The 26,056-nt window shown below is 39.7% G+C and overlaps 1 protein-coding gene across 3 annotated transcripts in view; it reads left to right on the top strand.

Moving 5' to 3' along the window:
• Nucleotides 1-26,056, top strand: part of rin (ras GTPase-activating protein-binding protein 2) — a 145,901-nt gene that overhangs the window by 30,103 nt on the left and 89,742 nt on the right. For all 3 annotated transcript variants that reach the window (XM_067154732.2, XM_067154733.2, XM_067154734.2), the window contains exon 3: nt 18,297-18,480. In XM_067154732.2, coding sequence (XP_067010833.1) covers nt 18,297-18,480 — 184 coding nt within the window. The remainder of the gene's footprint in view (nt 1-18,296; nt 18,481-26,056) is intronic.

The raw sequence follows: 26,056 nt of genomic DNA, 5'->3' as shown, positions 1-26,056 counted from the left end.
CTACATACTCTAATGCTCCACCCATACCTACGGATATTAGGCCTACTTTCAGCAAAACAGTTGACTCCACCCCTTTGTCAGCCTCATCACAGTTGACTCCACCCATCCTCTCCTCCCTTCCACGCTCCCCTATTCCTTCCCCTCCGAGTTCACTACCGCCTCTGTAGCACAGTTATAACACGAGACTCAGAGCCAACAGAAGGGCGGCTACCGCCGCAACAGTAGATAGCAAATAACAGCTTTCAACAAACATGTAAGTCCTCATCTGTTCCTAAGATCATAAACAGAATTCTCGCCTTGCGTTCAACTTCTTAATCTTTCCTTTCCTTTTCTTACAGAGAACATTTTCCAATATCTACTGACACTTCCTGACATGGTCTCAGTCAATTTTATTGCCTACTGGTGCTAAAGGCACCTTCTGCAATATTCAACTGATGCTTCAGTTTCACATTATGCTCATTTCATCAGCGGCCTTGAAGATGTTGTTTTTATGACATTCATTTTAGTGCTTGTTTTTCACGCCGTCATGTCGTTGGCATTATATCATTGTCACACTGTTTTTCCACTAAAAAAACTTAATGAACAATTTTAATTATAAATTTTGTAACAGAATAAGTTTTAGTCTCTGACAAAATATTTTTATGGTTTAATCATTGACAGTGTTTCCATTGATCAACAAGTTTGTATAATGTATCATTTCTCACATTTTTATATACTGAATTTTAGTAACTAGCTAAACTTTTTTTTTAGCTTCGATATTAATATAAGGTGTACTCTTGAAGATTGTTTGTAGGCTGAAGATGCCCTGAATTGAGGGCGAAACATGTCCCATTTAACTGATACTATGTTTATGTAACCACTATAAGTGGAAATGAATGTATTGAATATGTGGATTAAAGATTGCCTTTATTGTTTTTGAAATACTTGCACTTCTCCTTCAGCCAGACTTCCTTAGCTACCTTGCACATACTATCCACTTCATTCTTTAATCGCTTATATTCTTTTCTGCCCTCTTCATTTCTAGCATTCTTGTATTTTCGTCGTTCATCAATCAGGTCTAGTATCTCCTGAGTTATCCACTGATTCTTAGTTGATCTTTTCTTCCTTCCTAACATTTCTTCAGCAGCCCTGCTGACTTCATTTTTCATGACTAACAACTCTTCCTCTATTGTGTTTCCTTCAGCCTTTTCATTTAGTCCTTGTGCAACATGTTCCTTGAAACAATCCCTCACACTCTTTTCTTTCAACTTGTCTAGATCCCATCTTTTTGCATTCCTTCCTTTCTTCAATTTCTTCAGCTTTAGATGGTATTTCATGACCAACAAGTTGTGGTCAGAGTGCACGTCTGCTCCTGGGAGTTTTGCAATCCAACACCTGGTTTCTGAATCTCTGCCTAATCATAATGAAGTCTATATGATACCTTCCAGTGTCTCCAGGTCTCGTCCACATATAAAGCCGTCGTTTGTGGTGTTTGAACCAAGTATTGGCAAGGACTAAATTATGATCAGTGCAGAATTCAACCAGCCGACTTCCTCTTTCGTTCCTTTGTCCCAATCCGAATTCTCCTACTGTATTACCTTCTCTTCCTTGGCCTACCACTGCATTCCAGTTTCCCATCACAATTAGATTCTCGCCACCTTTTACATTTTGTATTAAATCTTCTATCTCTTCATATATATTATTTCGATTTGCTCATCATCTGCTGAGCTAGTAGGCATATAGACCTGCACTATTGTGCTGGGCATTGGTTTGGTGTCTATCTTGACGATAATAATTCTTTCACTATGCTGGTCGTAGTAGCTTATCCGCTGCCCTATTTTCTTATTATTAAACCAATCCTGCATTTCCCCTGTTTGATTTTGTGTTGATAATTCGGTAGTCGCCTGACCACAAATCCTGTTCTTCCTGCCAACGTACTTCACTTATACCAGCTACATCAAACTTTAGTCTATCCATCTCCCTTTTCAGATTCTCTAATCTACCACAACGATTCAAACTTCCAATACATTCCACGCTCCGACTCGCAGAAAATCAGTATCCATCTTCCTGATGATCGCCCCCTCTCGTGTAGTCCCCACCCGGAGATCCGAATGGGGGACTAGTTTACCTCCAGAATATTTTACCCGGGAGGAAGCAATCATCAGTACATCGTTCATACAGAGAGAGCTGCATGTTCTCTGGAGTTAGTTACGGCTGTAGTTTCCCATTGCTTTCAGCCGTGTAGCAGTATCAACACAGCTAAACCATGTTGAGTATTATTACAAGGCTATATCAGTCAATCATCCAGACTGCCGCCCTTTGAACTTCCGAAAGGCTGCTACCCCCCTTTTGAAGAACCATACCTTAGTCTGGACTCTCAACAGATACCCATCCGTTATGGTTGTACCTGCGGCTCGGCTATCTGCTTCATTGGGACTCGCAAGCCTCCCCACCGCGACAAGGTCACATGGTTCTCAGAGGAGGGCTTGACACATACGTAAAGGTATTCATGTACAGCTGATGATGACTATTTAAAGTCGAAACCGGTCCAGTAAGCTAATTCTTACAATAATAAAATTATATTGATAAGGTGGAACATTTTCTTGACTATATATTACCATGTGTATTCGTTTACTATAAGAGAGTGTTGTTTCTATGGAAACCAGAGATGAGGGAAAAGAAAAATAATGCGTATTGTCAAGGAATAGTCGTGCAGTGTACTCACAGTAAACAGTAGAAAACTGGTTCCGGGTGTTGTAATTCGTAGCACAATCGCGTAAGAAGTTAGGTTACGTGACTACAGATGCTGGGACAGAACATAAGAGATGTGATAAAACACAGAATAAAGTTCGCTGAACATGTCAAACGTCCCCCAACATTGTTCTAAAAGCCCATCTGTACGATGTCAGGTAACAATTTGAAACATTCAACACGAAGCGTGAATAGACGGCGGTACTGCTCATTGGGTTAAAAAATACGGGAGTGTAGATTTGTTAGTAGGGGACGTTCTGACTGACTGGTGAAGTGAGTAGTGTTCTAGATTTATTCTTCAGAAATGATTTTCTGTTTGAGCTTGAATAGTAGTTTATCATCAGTAAAAATGTATTCCACTTTCGTGCTGAAATCCTTCAATATTTGAAATTTTTTGAAGTTCTTGCTGTGATTACTGTACCAATGTTCCAACCATCCTATTTGCGTGTTCGTCCAAAGCCAGATTTTTTCTTTGTGGTATTTCCGTAATTGAAGTTTCATTATTCCTTCGTGCAAACACTTCTGGTACATTCACAATTTTTTAAGACTGTTTGTGGAACTGGGCCGGCCCCGTGGTGCAGGGGTAGCGTGCCTGCCTCTTATCCGGAGGCTCCGGGTTCGATTCCCGGCCAGGTCAGGGATTTTTACCTGGACCTGAGGGCTGGTTCGAGGTCCACTCAGCCTACGTGATTAGAATTGAGAGCTAATTGATGGTGAGATAGCAGCCCCGGTCTCGAAAGCCAAGAATAAGGCCGAGAGGATTCGTGCTGACCACACACCACCTCGTAATCTGTAGGCCTTCGGGCTGAGCAGCGGTCGCTTGGTAGACCAACCCCCCCGGTTGTGGAACTGTAATGTGGCATTGAATGTAGATTTGGGAATTGCTCATCTGCAGAAAGCTACTTTCTTGCTGCCAAGTTTAAAAATATATGTATTGGCAATATATTGTTCTTGTCTCTTCTGTAGGCTTTATAAGCCTACTGTGTTTATTCACATGTACTGATTTGCCCCACGTGCCAGCTTATTAGAGCAAAAATAACTAGTGTTGAATTATTCAACTCCATTGGCTTTCGTAAAAATTAATCAGGTTATGTTACTCTTGTAACCATAGAACATTGCATAGGTGAACTTCACACTACTTTCATAATCTCAGAACTAGAAGGCTTGGTGTTCAAAAAGCCAAGGTCATCTATCTTTCAAGCTCACTCTTTAATGCATTCTCAGTTAGCCTTGCTGAACTTCCTCAATACTCTAGTTCTTCTCATAACCTATCTTATCTCTCTTGCTTCATCTTAAGATGGATCTGGTGGACTTCATTTCAACACCTTGAATCTTGCTTGTTATCTTATCTTCCTCTGTCAACTCTCAAGTTTCTAGCACTCTTATGTCATGTTGTGTTGTATACAGTCTGGTCAAACAGCATTCAGGCTGTAATACAATAGAAAATGAATAAAGATTACAGAAATGTTATTATTCACCACTACAATGTTCGAGGGTTTATAAAAAATAACTGGTTATTTTATAATTGGGAACAGGCTACCTTTATTCACATTCACTTTTGAAGTATTCTCCCTGAGACTCATTGGTTCTAGCACTTCAGTCCAGCTTTCAGAACATTCCTTGAATTCCTTGGATAATCTGTTAGATTGTACTCAAAATTTTTTTTAAAACTCATGACCACTGAAAATGACAACTCCAAAACTTATTTTTCACTGTAAGAAGTAGATGGCGTTCACATGGTGCTAATTCCGGCCATTAAGGTGTATGTGAAATTACCTTGGTGGCCAATGCAGTGATTGTTTCTTGTGTCTTCTTTGTGTGATGAGCGGGCACATTGTCCTGTTAAAGGCTCCATCCCATTTGAGTAAAGTACAGTTCGTTTTTGCCAAGTTTCCTTGTGCGGGACCCCTTCAGTAACTCACATTAGTAATTAGCAGTAGCAGTGCATTGCTTCTTCACCACGTGATCGTACATAATACCTGAATGATTAAAAAAAAAAAAAAAAGAGACAAGGTGCATGACTTTTACTGCACTTTCTTCAACCTTGGCTGTTCGGAGTTTAGAAGTAAGTTTCCATTGGTATTATTTTGTCTCTGGGTCATGTTGATGAAATCAGGTTTTGTCACATGTGATGACTTTCGCCAAAAAATCTGGTTCTCGTTGAAACCTCCCTTTCCATTGTTGACATTCCATTACATGGTGAGCCTTCTGTTCATTGTCCTTCATACTTCCGCAAGTAGACATCAGTTGTGGTGACGTGTTCGCTCTTCAAATTTGTGGGTTTTCTGGGTTTGTGCAGCATTTTAGAAGTCGGTTTTACTGTCCCCAAGTCATTGATGCCACTCAAAGACTTGGTGTTTTTCCCTTTGTAGGCTTGCTGCAACATTTCCGTTATTGGTGATTGAGTTTTGTCAAGGAGAATGCAAAACCCAATTGATGCGTGCTCTTGCAACTACAGTAAATATGTCCTTTCACTTTAGTTGTTACCCTCCACCTGAGAAGCCTTGGTGCTGAAACAGTTTCCTGGAAGGAATTTCCAGGGCTCATTAATGAACAAGGGGAGTGTATATGTATTCAGTATTCAGTCAGCAGTATTAAAGGTAGTTGTATATAAGGATAATGTCCAGATAGAGGTGACTAATACTGGCAAATTATTGAAATTTACCAGTGATAATGAAGACATTTACAAAAAGATACAAAACTTGAAAACCAGAAAAGTGGCTGAGATTGATGGGCTAGTCAGCTTGACATGTGTTTGTAAACTCTGGGAGAGCATTCTTTCTGATTTTATTAGACACTTTTGTGAAATTACTGACTGGTTTGATAGAAGACGGTTTGGGTTTAGGAAAGGTTATTCCAGTAAGGTTTCCAGCAAGATAGAGCAGATATTTTAGTTTCAGGTCAGGTGGACTGTATCAGCTATCCAAGGGGGGTAGATCATGGGAGATTGAAGAAGGTGAGGGGTATTGGACTAGGCAAAAGTGGCCAAATGGATGGCTACATTTTTAGAAAATAGAACTGAAAATTAGAGTAGGTGAAGCGTTATTTGATTCTGTAATGATTAAGAGGTGGGCCCACAGGGCGGTATTATTAGACCTTTGTTTTCTTATATAAGTATTTACTCGTGTATTAGACCCCCTCGCGTATTAGACCCCCCCCCTGGCTCTATAGAATATTTAAAAAATTAATCGCGCATACAAGAACCCCCAACATAATTAGAGAACGATGATTCCGCTTCAAAGCGGGTACAAGCCTTACTGCAGCTCTGATGAGACAACACAAATTTGTGAATAGTTTCGTCCGTACAATCCACGCAATGAAAACATATCAAAGTCACGAGGTTCATCTGTGTTTTGTTGTTAATAAATGTTCACCTTCGTAGCGCAGGCCTACGGCAGCTATGATGATGTTGATATAGATGTTGATTCCCATAGGGAACCTGAAATATATGTACCGAATGAGTAAATTTATAATACCAATATAAATAGTCCGTTATTGGCCATTATAAATTTTACAGCTAACTCATTCCTGTTTGCCACCGTTTCGCCCCAGTGTGCTAAGTTGGGCTCATCAAGACGCATGGCTAGTGCATACCGTGGAGGCCGCTGCATAGGCTACTTGGATCCACCGGCAGTGCCAAAGCACTATGAGAGACTTTGTCTCATTACTAAAAATTGATGCCTGCCTGGCCATTAATATTATGCAACTATCACATATATAGGTTACGATAACTCTGTCCGTAAAAACAGCAGGGTGGTGCGCCCATTAAAAAGTTCCTACCAAAAACACTGTAGAGCTTGTCAGATTTTTTAATGATGAAGAAAAGTACATTTGACACTGTTGAACCATGCCGACACATAAAAGATCTCTGATCACACATTTATTATTTACCCAATAAAATTAATTAAAACTCGGCCATTGATCACTCAGCGGAGATCTGTTTCTCTGCCATCTGGTAGATCACGAAATTGAGGCACAGGCAGCCTCCCCTTATTCATTTTGCCTCATGTTTGAGGCGTTATGACTGTCGTAATTCAGCCAGCTATTCTTCTGTTTCCAAAGCCTTGATTGTGGTTACTTGGAGAGAACTCTGTAAGGTACCATTCACTATGCCGGTCCGTCATGTTTGTACTCATGTTCATGGTCTTGTTCTTTGCTTGCCTTCATGAAATTTTTGATGGCTACCTTCTAGGTGTATTATATGTCCAAATTGGTACAGCAGGGTGAAATGCTGGCAACCAAGAATGAGTTAGCTGGATAATTTGATTTCCAATAATGGACTGGTTATACTGGAATTATTTCACCAGTTCAACCACCAGAACTGGATGGTAAGGAGCCTAACATATACTTGTTTACAACTTCACACTTTCCAGTGTGCTGGATATGTGAACTGTTGATCAACAATCATGACCTTGGTTTTCCAAGGTCTCTGCTGTGCTAACTCCTGTTTAGATGATGGTATCAAATCCAAATGGTAATTCTAAATTCCCATGGAGGGAATTGCTAGGTGGGCATTAATTCCATTGTGGAGTTTTGTCTCCCATATGCAGTTATCAGACTGTGCCACAAAAGAGGCTTCTGATAAGTTCACCTGCATACACCCCAGCATAAGTGGGTAGGGTCTGACACATCCCACTCTGACGAGTCTAGTGTCAGACCTAAGACGAAATGCGGGTTAATAGAGCAAACACCTGAAAAGCCATACATCTACTTTTTGATCATTATCATTATAGACTGTTATGCCGTTCAGCGTTCAGTCTGCAAGCTTCTGTGAATTTACTAAACGTCGCCACAATCCTCGATTTGCAACTACTGTTCTGGCCTCATTTAGTTCTATACCTCTTATCTTTAAATCATTAGAAACTGAGTCTAACCATCATCGTCTTGGTCTACCTCTACTTCTCACCCTCCACAATAGAGTCCATTATTCTCCTAGGTAACCTATCCTCCTCCATTTGCCTCACATGACCCCACCACCGAAGTCGGTTTATGCGTACAGCTTCATCCATCGAATTCATCCCTAAATTAGCCTTTATCTCCTCATTCCGAATACCCTCCTGTCATTGTTCCCACCTGTTTGTACCAGCAATCATTCTTGCTACTTTCATGTCTGTTACTTCTAACTTATGAATAAGATATCCCGAGTCCACCCAGCTTTTGCTCCCGTAAAGCAAAGTTGGTCTGAAAACAGACCGATGTAAAGATAGTTTCGTATGGGAGCTGACTTCCTTCTTGTAGAATACTGTTGTTCGCAACTACGAGCTCACTGCATTAGCTGTAGGACACCTTGATTCAATCTCACTTAATATATTACCATCCTGGGAGAACACAAAACCTAAACACTTGAATTTATTGACCTGTTCTAGCTTTGTATTACCAATCTAACATTCAATTCTGTTGAATTTCTTACCTTCTGACATCAGTTTAGTCTTCCAGGGGCTAATTTTCATACCATACTCATTACGCCTATTTTCAAGTTCCAAGATATTAGACTGCAGGCTTTCGGCACAATCTGTCATTAAGACGAAGTCGTCAGCATAGGCCAGACTGCTTACTACATTTCCACGTAACTGAATCCCTCCCTGCCATTTTATACCTTTCAGCAGATGATCCATGTAAACTACGAACAGCAAAGGTGAAAGATTACAGCCTTGCCTAACCCCCGTAAGTACCCTGAACCAAGAACTCGTTCAACCATCAATTCTCCCTGAAGCCCTGTTGTGAACATAAATGCCTTTGATTGATTTTAATAATCTACCTTTAATTCCATAGTCCCCCAATATAGCGAACATCTTTTCCCTCGGTACCCTGTCATATGCTTTCTCTAGATCTACGAAACATGAACACAACTGCCTATTCCTCTCGGAGCATTTTTCAATTACTTGGCGCATACTGAAAATCTGATCCTGACAGCCTCTCTGTGGTTTGAAACCACAGTGGTTTTCATCCAACTTCCTCTCAACGACTGATCACACCGTATCTTTCAAGATGCCAGTGAATACTTTGCCTGGTATACTAATCAATGAGATACCTCGATAGTTGTTGCAATCCTTCCTGTTCCCTTGCTTGTAGATAGGTGCAATTATTGCTTTTGTCCTATCTGAAGGTACCTTTCCAACACTCCATGCTAATCTTACTACTCTATAAAACCATTTAATCCCTGCATTCCCATTATACTTCACAATTTCATGTCTAATTTCATCTATTCCTGCTGCTTTATGACATTGGAGTTTATTTACCATCCTTTCCACTTCCTCAAGCGTAATTTCACCAACATCATTTTCCTCCTCCCCATGAGCTTGGCTGTTCTCAACACCTCCAGGATGATTTCCTTTTACGTTGAGAAGATGTTCAAAATATTCCCTCCACCTCTCCAGTGATTCCCTGGGATCTATTATGAGTTCACCTGAATTACTCAAAACACTGTTCATTTCCTTTTCCCCTCCCTTCCTAAGATTCTTTATTACAGTCCAGAAAGGTTTCCCTGCTGCTTGACCTAGCCTTTCCAGGTTATTACCAAAATCTTCCCAAGACTTCTTTTTGGATTCAACAACTATTTGTTTTGCTCTGTTTCTTTCATCTATGTACAAATCCCTGTCTCCCTCGGCCCTTGTTTGGAACAATTTCTGATAAGCCTTCTTCTTTACGTTTACAAGCTGCTGTCACTTCATTCTTTTTACGTTTACAAGCTGCTCTCACTTCATCATTCCACCAAGATGTTCGCCTTTTCCTATCTTTACACACAGTTATTCCTAGGCATTCGCTTGCTGTTTCTACTACAGCATCCCTGTATGCCACCCATTCTCTTTCTATATCCTGAGCCTGCTTACTGTCTACCGTTCGAAACTTCTCTATTAATCATATCCATGTACTTCTAATTTCCTCGTCCTGGAGATTTTCTACCCTTATTCGTTTGCAGACAGATGTCACTTTCTTTACCCTAGGCCTAGAGATACTTAGTTCACTACAGATCAGATAGTGGTCTGTATCATCGAAAAATTCCCGGAAAACTCGTACATTCCTAACAGATTTCCTGAATTCGAAGTCAGTTAAGATATAGTCTATTATGGATCTGGTACCCCTAGCCTCCCATGTGTAGTGTTGAATAGCCTTATGCTTGAAGAATGTATTCGTAACTGCTAAACCCATACTAGCACAGAAGTCCAGCAAACGCTTCCCATTCCCATTAGCTTCCATTTCTTCCCCACATTTACCAATTACCCTATCCTTCAGTTCTATTCCCAACTTTCGCATTGAAATTGTCCATTATCACTATTCTATCCTTGCTGTTGACCCTGACCACGATGTCACTCAATGCTTCATAAAACTTGTCAACTTCATCCTTATCTGCACCCTCACATGGTGAATTCACGGAGACAATTCCAGTCCTGATTCCTCCAACTGACAAATCTACCCACATCATTCGCTGTGTTACTTGCCTAACAGAAACTATGTTGCGTGCAATGGTATTCCTAATAAAGAGCCCTACCCCAGACTCTGCCCTTCCCTTTCTAACACCCGTCAAGTACACTTTATAATCTCCTATCTCTTCCTCGTTATCTCCCCTTACCCGAATATCACTTACTCCTAGCACATCCAGATGCATCCTCTTTGCTGACTCAGCCAGTTCTACTTTCTTTTCCTCCATAAGCCCCATTAATATTGATAGCTCCCCATCGAATTCCATTTCGTTCGCCAGGTTGTTTCCAAGGAGTCTCTTGCCTGTCAAATGGGAGTGGGACTCTGTTACCTCCCATAGGTCCGAGGCTTGCTTAAAATGTTCTGACCGAGCTCGATAGCTGCAGTCGCTTCAGTGCGGCCAGTATCCAGTAATCGGGAGATAGTGGGTTCGAGCCCCACTGTCGGCAGATCTGAAGGTGGTTTTCCGTGGTTTCCCATTTTCACACCAGGCAAATGCCGGGGCTGTACCTTATTTAAGGCCACGGCCGCTTCCTTCCACTTCCTAGACCTTTCCTATCCCATCGTCGCCATAAGACCTATCTGTGTCGGTGCGACGTAAAGCAAATAGCAAAAAAAAAAATGTTCTGAGCTCGGTAAATTTATGTTGTATGGGTGAATTAATCACACAACTTATATGTTTACTCATATTGAAGGATGAACGTAATATGTGGGTGACAACTTATAAATCTCATTTTTTTATCCTGTAATTGCTTTAACAACCAAGGTCAAAGGATTTATCCCACCTTCCAATACTTATTTTATTTTCTTATACCTAGTTTTTATCCGTATACGAACCTGTGTCAGTTTAAATTCCAGCTAAACATTAAGAACATGTTTCATTCCATTTTGGAGCACATTCAGTTTAGAAAATGTATATTAAGTATGAATATTGACGCACACGAAATGAGAATCCTGAAGGTGATAATGAAGTTAAAATGCTCTTCTGTAGAGAATTGTTTGTATTGACAATATTAATATAGTTTATGGCATTGGTCATTAAAGGGAAGAGGTTCTTCTTTTTTCTTTCTTAATATAAAAATATTGTTGATATTATATAATGTACGTTCCATTAATTTGTAATATGTACTGAGTTTTGAATTTTAAACTATAATAATTTGGGGAAACTCCTTGAGATCAGAACCTTAGTTTTAACAATTCCTGGTTAAAAATATAGATATATTGGTGCGAGCCTGTAGTGGAAGGAAATAAAAAGTATTATAGGGGAGTAAACCTTGTGAATAAGTGTCGCTGTTGCACAAAAAACAACCTCCCGGCTGGCCCCGTTATTTCTCCTTCCCTTATGCTGTCAGCTGACTGACTGTGAGTGTTGTTAGGTCTAGTCTCTTTCTATTGTGACTTGACTATTTTGTGAATTTTGAATTGGGAAACCTTTACATTGAGATTGATCAGAAACAGAACCCTAGCCAGAATATAAACGAGATAACTGATAACATCAACATTTTACTAGAAGTTACTAATTTGGATTTGCTTAGGGTGGTCCCCCAAAAGAAACCGGTAAAACATCCCGTATGCCTCCCCCCGCCCACTATTGTCACTCTCAACAATATACCAGTCACTCCCCCTTTCCATCTCCCCTTCTCTGCTTTGTCCTTCACTCACAGATCAACCTAACAACATGAGTTACTATTATTAATAAACACATCTTATTCTGATGGTAATTACAACATTCCTTTCCATTCATCCTAACAAATATCAACTTCACAAAATTGTTCCAAATCCAGATATAGGCTATTACATGGGAAATATTTGCTAGCCTTTACTCCTCAGCACAAAATACATTTCTAATTTCTGAATGGAATGCAAAATACTAGCACAAACAGGCTCACTGTGTTGTTCAGCAATCTCACTGGTAACCGGCAAGCAAACTTGAAAATTCCTGAGGCTAATGGCTTGCTCCCCACAGGTGCAACTTATCCTGTGAAGTTCAGGAATTAAAGGCCATTTCCCATTGTCACACAACTGTAGCGACTGCTCTTACCAGAGTTGGAAATCACGTTCTTTTCACGAGGGATGACAAAGAAACATTTTCAGGGCTAGAAAAAATGTGATCGTACTAAGCAGTAATAGCGAACATTTGTTACGCGGTAAGAGAGGTATTTTTATATAGATTTAATGCGGTGAGAATTGGGTCTTTGAATTTACCACATACTAAGCGAGAAATGTGTTAATGAGGAACACACTAACGAAGTTTCACTGTGTATATATATGTACATATGCATGTATCGTCATTCCTGTTAGCTTTCTTACCCGAACATTTATAGTCCAGCCGCCGGCTGTCCTGCTCTGGCAGATTGTGTTGTAAAGAAAAGAGAGGAGAGAAGGGTGTTGCTAACCTGTGGCGATTTGAAAGTATAGATATAACCTTGAAAACACTATTACGAATTTACATTGTGCTGTACAATTTTAATATTAAATTGCTGAAACCAACCCCCTTTGTCGATTTGAAGTTATTGTTTTAATTAGTTATTTTCCTGCAAAGAATACTAAGAGTTCTGTTAGGGGTAGAATAATGTCATGGTTTGCAATGCGTGGCAACACTGGCGCGCCAGTCACTGTTCATGTCGCCATGAGTCCTGTTTACTGCTGATGCGGTGATGCTACTTGTCTAGCCTGCACGAAGGGCATGTTTTTACAGTGTGTGTAGGTAATTTGTTTTTGTTAGTGTGACATGGCCAGTGGATTATAAGAAATGACTAAGAAAAAATCAGTTATTTCAAGAGGCAAAGCCGTGAATTTATATTCCAGCTACGTGAATATTTTGAGAAACAGCGTGATAATGGTGCGCCTCTTCTTCCTGTTACAGAAGTGGTGGATCGAGTTTGTGACTCTTTGAAAGTAGGTAGGACGACTGTGAAAAATGTAACAAAAGAAGTGTCCAATGGATCTCGCTGCATCTTCTGAAGTGCTACGTACTCCTGAAAAACGAAGACCAAGAGATTGTCCCAAGACATCACTAGATGAATTTTAAAAGGACTCGATGAGGCGACCTATTTATAGTTATTACATGAGGAGGGAACATATACAAAAATCATTAATCAAAAACTTAACGAATTAATTGATGATCACCGAGCTCGATAGCTGCAAACGCTTAAGTGCAGGCAGTATCCAGTAATTGGGAGATAGTGGGTTCGAGCCCCACTGTCGGCAGCCCTGAAGATGGTTTTCCGTGGTGTCACCTTTTCACACCAGGCAAATGCCAGGGCTGTACCTTAATTAAGGCCACGGCTGCTTCCTTCCACTTCCTAGGCCTTTCCTAACCCACCGTCGCCATAAGACATATGTATGTCGGTGCGACGTAAAGCAAATAACAAAAAAAAAAATAATAATAATAATGATCATCTTCCAGAGGAACAATTCGGGTTCAGGAAAGGCAGAGGAACTCTACAAGCTGTCGCTAATTTACTAGTTGAGATGCAAGAAGCACTTAGGCATCAACAAGGAAAATTTTATGCTTTATTCATTGACTTTAGTAAGGCCTTTGACTTGCTCAACAGATCAAAGCTAATGGGAAAATTAAGACGGTATGATTGGAGCAGACAATGAACATGATATTGTAATAAATAATCTTCTAGCCTATAATAGTGTGAGAATAGATGATGGGATATCACTCTCTCCTCCCATCACTCAAACAAACTGTGTGTTATAAGGAGACTCCTTTAGCTTTTTAATGTAGCTACAACAGACATCGCAAGAATAGCAGATAATCTCTCGACAGTGCTTTAAGCCTATGCAGATGACATAATAGGATCGAGAAACAGAGAAGACCTTCAGATCGTGGTAGATAGATTACAGGAATGGGCAGAAACAAACGACTTCCAGGTTAACAAGGACAAGACGGTCTGTATGGTTTTCAGAAAAAGAGGAAGAATAGCAGCGACAGACAGAATTTCATATGCAGGGGTAGACTTGACTACAGTAAATAAGTTTTGATACCTCCGCATCACTCTACGGATGTCAGGATCTTCATTCAAAATATATGTGTGGGAAAGAGCAGCAGCAGCAATAAGAGGAATTTACGATATACAAGACCCAACCAAAATATCAATAGGCTCGGCATGAAACTATTTCATACAAAGATACTACCCATTCTGACATACGGCATAGATTTAATCTGGGACAAATTGTCAACACGAGACCTAACTACCCTTGAAAAAGTGAAAGCTATCTTTCTGAAAAGAATATTAGGTATTTCCAAGACATGTCCATCTAGACTAGCTTATGAGGTAGCTCAGGAGCCTTTTCTTATCGAGGATCTTAGATATCTTTCTGTACCATCGACACCTCAAGCCACTGCTCACCTAAATCTGAGGTTAAGCAAAAGAAGTTATAAACTTCATAGTTGGTTCCGTATTGAGTTAAGATTACACTTAAAATAAATACAAAATGTTTTAATCCACCTTCTCAATACTTGACAATCATGCGATGTTTACAAAAACATTACAATGTGCTATTACAAGGTACTAGTTTTGGTCCTATAAGCAAAAGAGAAGAAATCTGGCCGGAGTTTTACGTGACGGATGCTATGACATGTAGAGACTGGGTGGGTCCAAATAAGAACGTGCGCAGTGCTATCAACAGGCTGGCTGTATACGGATTTCATCATAAGCTATGTGTAAAAGTGATATATCACGAACCAAGCGACGAATGCGTGTGCAAATTGTGGGAAAATATGTGAACGATACCACTTTAATAAGTGTAGCAAAAGAGAAAAGACCTTACATGAATATAGTAAAGAGTAGAACAATTTATATATGGCCATTGGCTGCAATAAAACATATTTCCCATGCTTGATGAACTAATTTCCTCTTTGGAAGAATCTTTCTTATTCAATGTAGGAAATACCAGTTTAAGTAAAATACGGAGATAACTTGGCATGTTCCCTTTGGATAATTGTTTCATTTTATTGCAATATTTTATTATTTCGGCACTACTATTCTATGAGCATGTTGAAGTTTTATTGTAAGAGCAACGTTATTACCACAGCGATACTATTCTCTGGGTTTTATATTTTAATGCGACTGATTTTAATACTGTATACTATTTACAGAGTTTGTTTTTTAATGTTATTTTATATTACGTTTATTGAATTACACTTACTCTATTCTGAGTTTGCTTAATTTTGACTGGAATGTGTTGTTGTTATATTTACGCTGTTCTTGGAGTGCAGTTAATTTTAATTGGAATGTTTTGTTGTTATGATTACACTTTTCTTGGTTCTCAATATATTAGAGGTAATTTTAGCGTATTTCCGTACACATTTCTATCGTATTAACACAGAATCTGATCTAAGTATGCGTGAAATATTTGAGGAGTTTGTGTTTGTTAATATCGCACAGTTCAAAATTGGCAACACTGTCTGAGAAAAACGTCAGGGCCGGCAGCTGGACTCTAGTAACCTATCCATCTCGCATCCAGCCATTTCCCTCTCATTTGTCATTAGTCCATATAAGCGTTATAGAAGTATACAGAGACAGATATTCATTATATCAAGACAAATACAAAACCTATTGTTTAGATCAAGACGGAACTAATAATGGAAATGTCTGTTGCAGTTCGAAAAGTCTAAATCTCCTTTTTTAGTTTCTTCAAGTTCTGAAGTTTCGGCATCTTATGTCGTAGGTTTTAGATGGAAAGAATACTCATCTGAATTCCATAGTATAGCTATTAATCATCTTGACCGTAGTGGCCAGTTTGTTGTTTCATAGTATAGTTTGGAGTGACAAGTGTGGGGAGTTTTTCGATAATGATTTGATCTTGAATGTTTAGGCATGTGAAGTAGTCAAAATGTGTTTTGACTGCTCGGCCCAAAGGCTGGTTGGGTTCTCGACAGCTCTGCCATCAGCTGTCCTAGATGGCCTGACAAATTTATTCCTATAATGGAATAATAGTATTTTTGTACCTTTACAATTCAGTCACAGATTAAAAAAATAATTCTCAGAATGTAGCATGTTCTGGTCATTTGTGACCTTCAGGTACAAAGGTACATGAAATGTGCACATACTCACAATCATCTATTAGGTCATAAAAGTTGTCATTTTGAATGCAGTACACTCCCTCTAGTTCGGCCACTTTGGGACTGGACTAACAGAAGGCTGGACTAACCGACAATATTTAGCTTTATTGAAGTACAGGACATAAATAAAGGCAAGTAGTATTAATGTGTACTGACCCGAAATGAGTTGATGTCTTTTATACACTACTGAAGTTCTGCTCTCGTTGAGAGATCAACAGTCGTGGTGGAAAATTAAATGCAGAAAAACATACTACAAAAACTCAGAATTTAATTTGTAAAGATACACTAACACCTCATATAAAGATCACAGACTGTCGTAGACAAAAGGAACTCGCGTTACAGTATATTACTGTGTCGTAAACTAAGCAGAATTCAAAAATTAAAAGAAATTGGTTTTTTCTGTGTTTTTTGTGCCACTTGCTTTTTTAGAAGCAAAATCACACTACTGCTTTATAAACATTACATCAACTGTTGTTGTTGCTCGATATAAGTTGGTTTTCCCTCAGCATGACTCATTTTTCCCTCTTCATTCACGGACAGGTGCCGGCCGAACTGAAGCCAAACTAGAGGGAGTCTACTGTACATATACAAATTCTAGAAAATCCTTGGTAACGATAACTGTTATATCACCCTTAAATTAGTCAAATAAAATATATGGTTGAATTGTATATACAAATCTATTGTTTGGAATTTGCAGAATTAGATCATCAAAAATTTCAGAATTTCTGTATAAAAATAAATTTTGGCAGTGTTTGTCAAAGAAAGTCTTGCTCCCTGAGAAATTGTTGTAATAGATGTTGGCAAATTAATTTCCATATGATGTGGCCTTACCAGAGTGGTAAAAATCATGCATTTATTCATTCCTTTTAACCGAAGTACATGTAGAATTTCATATAATGCCTCATTACAAGTATTACTTCATGTATGTACCATGCTGTAGCCAACACTTCACTCCGGAAGGAAGAAGGCAAAAAATCAAATTCACTGTTTCCACCACACTATGGTGGTTTGAATGTCCGGCTTGGGCCAAGACTGACGATTATCAAAACAGGCGGTACAACGGCCATCCTTCCTGGGAGACGTTCAGAGCGCAGCTCACAGTTTACATGACAAGTTCCCTGAGAACACCACAGTCAGCGCTTTGCGCAGTAATAGATGCGTGCCACCAAACAATTAATTAGCAATAGTTCGATATATCTGTAAAGTTCTCACCACGGCATGACATGCTGCTTCCACAAAGCAGCCTCACTCAGCCACTAGTGGAAGTACTAAGTATTCCTCTTGTTTACTGTCACGGTCAATAAATATACTTAAACTGAATGTTGCACTAGATTAATGGAACACACGACCTTGGAGTTTGCTGCTCAGTGGTCTACTCAGCTGACATATGCAGCCTTCTCTACTTTTCTAGTTACCCTTGGAAGGGAAGGGGCAATGTTGAAGAAAGACAAGCGACTGCTACTGTGAAGTCATTAAGAGATTCTCGTTGCCTTGGGAATTCTGGGAATGTGTGTATATTTACAAAAGTTGGAGAACTTGTGATTTGCTGATCTCTCTGTTACCGGCAGTCATTACATTCCTAGATGAGAGAATATTAGAATAGTACATTTGCTTTGAAAAGTGTATCATATCAAAATAGTGAGAAAAGTTAGTAGATGTACCAATTTATTGATTCAGAAGTGGAGAAGATGCTTATAAAATGCAGCAGAAGTTAAAAATCACCAAAATAAAACTTGGCTCTTCCATTCCCAAATATGCCAAAACATGTCTGTCTCTATAATAACTGTCATAATATAAGAAAAAAAAGGGCATTTTGCCAAAAATGCAGGCCGTGAAAAAATTATGAATGGTTACTTACCTGCCTTATTTTGCAGCAAGCTGACCGGTTTGTATGGTAGAAAAATATTATGTTACTTTTATTTACATAGGTACCTCTTCCTCGGCTGTATCAAGTCTCTGTTTTTTTCTTTGTTCCGTAAGCTTGTGTAATTCATTGTTCTTAATTTGTTGTTCAAACTCATGTCTCCCCTATGACCTGTGTAAAATGTCTTTTGTCTGTTGTTGATCACAGGTTTTATAACAACAATTCATCTTTCGTGCATGGTGGGCTGGACGCACCAAACCGCGAAACAAAACCTGTGGTAGGGCAGAAGCAGATCCACCAGAAGATTCAACAGCTGAACTTCCGGGATTGCCATGCAAAAATCAGTCAGGTGGATTCGCAGGCTACATTGGGCAATGGGGTGGTTGTCCAGGTATGTTTAGATTTACCAGTGTAACAAAGAAATTTTGTTTGTTAGTTGTGACTGGTGAAGTTAGTTTTCTTTATGTTCAAATGAAACTTTCCTCCTTGGTAATGCTATTGGAATGATATTACAGGTATGACAGAACAGATTATCCATATTTATTACTGAGTATTACTCCATCTTCCTTGCGTTTTACCTCTTGTGTGCAGTCTGCATTCTTGCGTCGTCTCCATTTCAGACGGTCTAAGGCTACTTTTGCGAGGTGCATGTATCTGTCGCCTTGTTTGGCCGACATGTTTGTGGTAACCCCTCAATGTTCAGGTGGTGGTTAGTGTATGCAACTGAGTTGTCTCATCGTATGAAGTGCCCATTGACATTTTGATGTATTAGTTGAATGTTCATTTCTGTAAAGAGCTTTCAGTTTGATCATGGTGTAATTTTCTTATCGGTTAGCGTCACTTAAACCGCATGAGACTGATTCCTGTTTGACATTGGTGATGGTAGTGAGTTTAGAGGTGATACCTGAACTAGGTGGAAAGGCTGATCTTTGATGGACGCCAGTATTGATTTGAAAGCAACCAGATGTTCCAACTGGACAGTGTACTTGCAGTGGAGACGGTTCAACCAATTGAATCAGCCAGGTTATTACAGATTATTATTCATACTAGTGTTATATAGTAATCACCACGCAAGGCCATACGCTAGAAAGTAAATATCGCCGCCCGATTCTCTCTTTTTTAAATATCTTTTTTGTAATGGCTGATCACTGCTGCCAACCTGCCGAGTTACATATTAAATTCACCAGACATAACCATAACAAAGTAACTTCAATGTAAGCATTGATAATGTATGTTCCCCTACCCTAGTAAATTATAAAAGTTAAGATGAAATAAATCGAGATATTCACAATAAAGTTGGTTTCCACCCTCAAGGAGGAATTAAGGAAATAAACACACTTCCTCACTCAAATTAATGTTACATATTCTGTCTTTATTTTGATGTACAGTAGGCCTACTATAACCATATTCTTGAAAAGAGGGGCGTGTTAAACGATGCAATTTGTTTAATAAGTCTTTGCAGTATGATTTTCTAAAGTTCCAGACATTACTTAATGCCTTTCCTTTCTTTTGCGCAAATGTTTCCTTCTCTCTTTGATAACCAGGAAAGGAGAGAGATTATTGGACATATTTTCAGCAGGCTGGTTATATATGTTCAGTCCTATCCAGGAAACACATAGGAGCACTAATGTGCCAAGCTACGTGAACGGAAATTAGGTCAGCTTTCAAGCTCACTGCAGAATTGAAAATAATAATGATACTAGTTCTACTGACTACTTCTATGGTTTTCATATACGCTGAGGGTGCGAGAATTTTGTCCCGCAAGTGTCTTTTATGTACCAGTAGATCTAGACATGAGTCTGGGGTATTTGAGCACTTTCAAATACCGCCGGACTCTTAACTCACCAGTCTGACCTAGTCGTACATTCTCTCCTTCAATCGCTTGAATTAATTTTAAACATTTCCTGCCTTTATTGTTATGTACGCATTACTATAACTTTATTCTTAAAGGGAGGGGGAAGTGGGAGAGAGAGAATGTAGATTGTATAATTCATTGCATTTTCTATAACTTCAAGGACTTACCACATAGGATATATCTCTCTTTCCTTTAAATAATAATGCTAATAGCTTTATATCCCACTAAGTACTTTCACAGTTTTCGGAGACCGCATAGGTGCCAGAATTTGGTCCTGCAGGAGTTCTTTTACGTGCCCGTAAATCTACGGACGTGAGACTTGATGTATTTGAGTACCTTCAAATACCACCAAACCGAGGCAGGATTGAACCTGCCAAGTTTAGGTCAGAAGGCCAGTATCTCAGCCGTCTGAGCCACTCTGCCTGGTGTCCTTCCTTTTGCTTGAATGCTGTCTTCTTCTTCCTTCAATAAGCAGAAGGGGACGGGGGGGCATTTTAAACATATTTTCACCTTGCAGGTTGGTGTATCTCAAGCTTACAAATTTAGGGAAACCCAGGAAATGTACAGGAGCACTAATGAGTCAAACAACATTACCAGATTTTTACATATATATTGGCTTAAATCACATGAAGACAGGTTGTAAGGCAAGAATGGGATAGGAAAGAGTGCTAGGACTAATGAAAATAAGCAGTCGTTGCCTTAATAAAGGTTCAGCCACAGCATTAGCCTGAAATGAAAATGAGGGAACCACAAAAAAAAAACTTCAGACCTGCCGACTGTGGGGTTCGAATCCACCATCTCCTGAAAGCAAGCTCACAGCAATGTGATCGAACTGCATAGCCAGTTCACTCAGTTTCTTATGATGCGTAATAGGCCTACAAAATGGGCTTGCTCTCTTCCAAATTACACAGTTTCGACTTCTACCATAGCGCGACCCACTTACCTGTATATGGATCTTCAGTTGTTCAATTATACATGTATGCAAGAACATTATGTATCTTAATAAAAGATACTTTTCTAGTTGGTTGTCTGGTTGGTGCACGTATAACAAATATATTTGGGAAGAAATACATTTATTTTATATTTATTTGCATCATAAAGAAGTCATGTTGTCATAGCAATTACAATATGCAAAGAAATTTATGTACCTGGTTTTAAAAATACAGAGAAGTATTGTTATGCATACATGAAAGTAAACAACATTATCTAAACTTATGTTTAGATGCTTCTGTACCTCTTTAAGTGACTTCGATACATATGACGCAGTCTGATTAATTCCATTGTGGAGTTTTACCTCCCGTATGCAGTTATCAGACAGTGCCCCTTATAATGGGCTTCTGATAAGTTCACCTGCATACACCCCGTCAGTGGGTAGGGTCTGACACATCCCACTCTGATGAGTCTAGTGTCAGACCTAAGACGAAACGCTGGTTAATAGAGCAAACGCCTGAAAAGCCGTACATCTGATTTTTGATCTGATATTTACTTACTTACTTACTTACTTGTACTGTACATTTATAAATGTTTCTTAAGACGAACACTAACACCTAGTGTCCGAGCTTGAGGAATTAACCAGATAGAGTGAAAATCCCTGACCTAGCCAGGAATTGAACCTGGGGCTGCACCGAACACTCAGCCAGGAAGTGGGCCGATAGCAAAACTTCTTAAGGTGTGTAAAAAATTGCATTATACAAAAGTTGTGATCAGATGATTCCACTGTTGTGAATGTTACTTCTGATATCTTCACTAATTTTCTTACAAATTGAAGATCGAGGCCACGTAACTATCTTGTTCAGGAAGTACTTTTTAATTTTTAATAGCAGTTAACCGTTCTCTTATTTTAGTGTAAACCTGATCCTGTTTCTATAGGGTCACCAATTGTTTCAACAGTACCATACTTTGTAGTTCAGTTGCTGACAGGTGTCTTGTTTCTTCTGTCTCGTAATGCTCCAATATTGCTAGTTTGACGTGTTGTCAGTTGTTTTAATTGTGGATTTGTTGGTGTTTTGGACCTTGGACCTGGAATAACCTGTGCTTCCTTTGCTGTAGGGGTGGAGGTCACAGAGTCCTCACTACAGGATCCCGTGACTGCGTCGTTTGCAGCTAAAAGATAGGAATTACACCACTCGAAAATTAAATAATTGGAAAAATTAATAACATATAGCATAGAAATTTAACTATCCACTTCAGAATTTAACTCTGGAAAACACCTACATTTTCCCTTCTTGTAAACAGTGTCCAGTAAAGAACTTCCAATTTATCTTCTATTTGGGTTATTATAATCAGGACGTAGTTGCATTAGCTGGAGAAATTTTCCTCACAGTGAAATGCAGTATTGGTAGCAAATGCTTTTGGAGCTACTTGTAATAACATATAACATATCAAGCTACAGTAGAAACTCAAATTATCCATATCTCAGTTAACCGTTCATCGTATTATCTGATGGTCTTTTTGATGTTTGAAAATTGTATCTGCCTGTTAGAATCTTGCATCTCTTACAAAGATAAGATACAAAGCATCCAAGAAAAGACCCTATGGGATGCTACAATTGGCTGCTGTTGAGACTAGCCTACAGACTGTCATCTATCACATGAAAATGTTACATCTCATCAGCTATGGTCAGTTTAGCTTCAGTTCCCACTTTGCTTATAAATGTCTTCTGCAACACAGTGTCTTCAAATCAAGTTAATAAGAGAAAATGCAAAGTGTTGGACATTGAAACAAAACTTAGAATAACTGAAACACTAAAAAATAACGGAACTGATCACCGTGGGCAGTGGCGAGGAAGAAGAAATTGTATCTTGATCTCATATACCTCTAGAAATTCCACGTGAATCAGTTGAAACTCTCATGCAATCTGTGGAGTGAGGATGTGACCATTCTTGGATTACTCTAGAGAATTTGAATGGATATCAGAAAAAAGAATTGATGGTTGCAAAGTAGAGAAGAAAGAGCCTTCTTTAGAACATAAAAATATGGTATGTATGTTCAGTCCTCAGCCCTAAGGCTGGTTGGATCCTCAAAAGCTCTGCCATCAGGTGTCATCACTGAAGAAGCGTACTAGGGAAATGAGGAGTGAGGTAGTTTCCCCGTTGCTTTCTTGACCGAGCCAGAAGTTGCTATTACATATGTCACCCAAGCCCACTGAAATGCATGCATCAATCCTCCCTATGAGCAACATTTTCACACCATTCATAGCAGAGGCTGGCTGCATAAGGAATGGTATTACTAGCATCGCTCATGCCTGTCACTTACACATCATCAAAGCCAAGGATGAGACTTGAGACAGGTCAATGAAAGCAACAAAATTGCTCTAGCCTATACCAGAAGACATAGTGCACTGGAAACATTAGATTCCGCCAGCAAAGGCAAGAAAATATGGTAGGAACAAGGAAAATCAATTATCAGTCTTTTCCCATTATCCGATCCTCTCCTCTCCTTTATTAGGATGTGTAACCAATGTGTAACTGTACTTGTAATTCCAATGAAATAAAATTTGCTTTATGTCTCATGGCGAAGATGTGATAGGAAAGGGCTAGGAGTGGGAAGGAAGCAGCTATGGCCTTAATTAAGGTACAGCCTGGTGTGATAATAGGAAACCATGGAAAACCATCTTCAGGGCTCCCGATAGTGCGGTTTGAATCTACTATCTCCCAGATGCAAGCTCACAGTTGCACGCCCCTAACCCCTTGCCCAACTCGCCTGGTTGAATGCTTCTCTTCAGATGTGTTTCATAACAAACAAATCCAATAAGGAAGTTAAAAGAAACTTTCTTTTCTTGCTTGATAGAGGCTCTGGTAATATTCCAGTGTTGATACGCTTCTTGTAAGTGGGACCTTGTGTGGAAAAAATTGAAAGAAAGATAATATATATAAACTAATAGGCTTGTTGCTGAATTTGGGCAAAAGATCTAAAATGGCAAAACATAACATTTAAATAGGACTTAATAAAAAAATTCCTACTCAATGTTTTTAGCACTTTGATTTTTAAGCAGCTGTTTGAAGTTTAAAATGTGTGATACAAATAAAGAAACAGTAAAATTAATTAAGATTTAAACAAGGTTAGTGCTAAAATAACAGATCAAAATTAAGTTAAAATCATACCTTCATTATCACTGTTATTTTTCCATTTTTCTATACCAGTTGGTCTATCCGCCCTTGCAATCTACTTTACTAAAATTCTGAAATACATCAGTCCCTCTCTCTAAACCGGGATAATATAACGAGATGTGTGGTTACGAGTTAGAAGATGGCAGGAATTGAGAGCGTACCCCGAACTAACCCGTAAAACGAGCACAGATATGAAGAACACCTACCTTATAGTAGGAGGTGCACGGAACAGGTGCTGTATGACTGCCCGCTGCATGTCAAGCCTCGCAGTAGCTCACCTGGCAGGGGTGCAGTCAGAGATGTGATAGTGGACAGTGCTCAAGGGTACAGAGGTTTGTATCCCACGCAAGTTTTCTTTTTTCTCTGCCAATTGCCTGGGATGTGGCAAGGTTGCATACTTCATAGTTTATTTGGCCCTATAAAGGGCCATTGGTATCGTGGCATGAACCACCACTGTTGTTTAAACATGCGCCACTCCTTGACCGCTGCAGGATGTGTTTTCAACATAAGAGAGTTCCACCGCATGCAGCAGGGGTCGTCGGGATCCATCTCCATGCAACATATCCTGATGAGTGGATAGGAAGGGGAGGACCTGTCCCCTGGGCTGCGAGAGCACCCGATCTGCGGGGCCATGTGAAACAACTGGTGCATACACCAGAGCTGGCCAATCCCTGTCACTTTACACAACTCATCACCGAGGAATGCTGGTCCATAACGCCAGAGAGTTTGCAACGTGCCGGGTGGCCCTTTTCAGGGCTTAATAAACAGATCAGTCTGTGGAAGCTATTAAGCATGCTACCTTGCCACATTCCAGGCAGTTGGCAGTAAAAAATAAAATAAATTTACTTGCGTGGGATTTGAAGCTCTATACCCTTCAGCACTGCCAACTATCACATCTCCGGCTGCACCCCTGTTGAGTGTGCTATTGCAAGGCTTGACTTGTAGTTGACGGCAGTTCCCAGTCTATATAACACCTGTTCCTGTGTGGACCTCCTGTTGTAACGAGTCAGAGTAATGTTCGCAGAGCCTGCCTGCCATCTCATGTTAGCATTCCAATGGGGCACACTTTGCCCTACGTATATCCTATGATGTTTGGAACTCACATGATGTAGCTAACTGCTGGTTACCTGTGTCCTAACCACAGACTATCACCCCTTCATCTTTGTCCAACCCAGCTATATGTTTGCGCCTCAATACCAATGGGGCAGATAAACAAAATGGTCTGTGGAAACTACTAAGAATGCATCCTTTCCACATCCCAGGCAATTGTTGTTAAAAAGAAATTTAAAAAATTTGCGTGGAACTCCAACCTCTATGCACTATCATATCTCCGACCACGTCCCTGCCAAGTGAGCTATTGTGAGGCTTGGTATGCAGTGGTCAATTCCCAGCCTATACAACACCTGTTTCTGGTCGGTGTGTGCAGCTCCTGTTGTAAGGGTATCCGTGCTTGTTTTACAGGTTCATTCTGGGTACCCATAATGGTGTTCACGATTCCCATAACCCAACATCTCGTTATATTACCCCAGTTTAAGGAGAGGGACTGTGTAGTTCAGAATTGCAGTAAAGACAGGGGTTGCAAAAAAGTAGATTGCAAGGGCGGATGGGCCACCTGGTGTGGTTCTTCTTTCTCTGTACTTGGCCTGTAGCTCATATCCACATTTCTTGTACTTTGACTCTACAGCTTTTTCTGTTCTTATTTCACATCTCATGAAGTGAGTGCCAAACTAAGTCTGTTTTCCTACTTGTCTTCTTACTGCGTTGGTTCATAGGCAGACCGCAACGCGAGCAACAATGATATGAACTATTACAACTGGCACTGGCTCGACAAGTGCCACTCAGTAATTTTTTAACAAAAATTGGTTTGAACCAGCTGACCCTGCCCAAAGGGCTGAGTCCCTAAGTAAGCTACATATTCAGTACCATTTAAGTGAGGCAGAGGAATGGTGTTGGTCCCCTGCTAAGAAGATGTAAAATTAGACTTGAAACTGATATATCTAACC

The sequence above is a fragment of the Anabrus simplex genome, chromosome 10, assembly GCF_040414725.1.
Source record: "Anabrus simplex isolate iqAnaSimp1 chromosome 10, ASM4041472v1, whole genome shotgun sequence".
Classification (NCBI taxonomy): Eukaryota; Metazoa; Arthropoda; class Insecta; order Orthoptera; family Tettigoniidae; genus Anabrus; species Anabrus simplex.
This window is presented reverse-complemented; position numbering and strand designations above follow the sequence as displayed.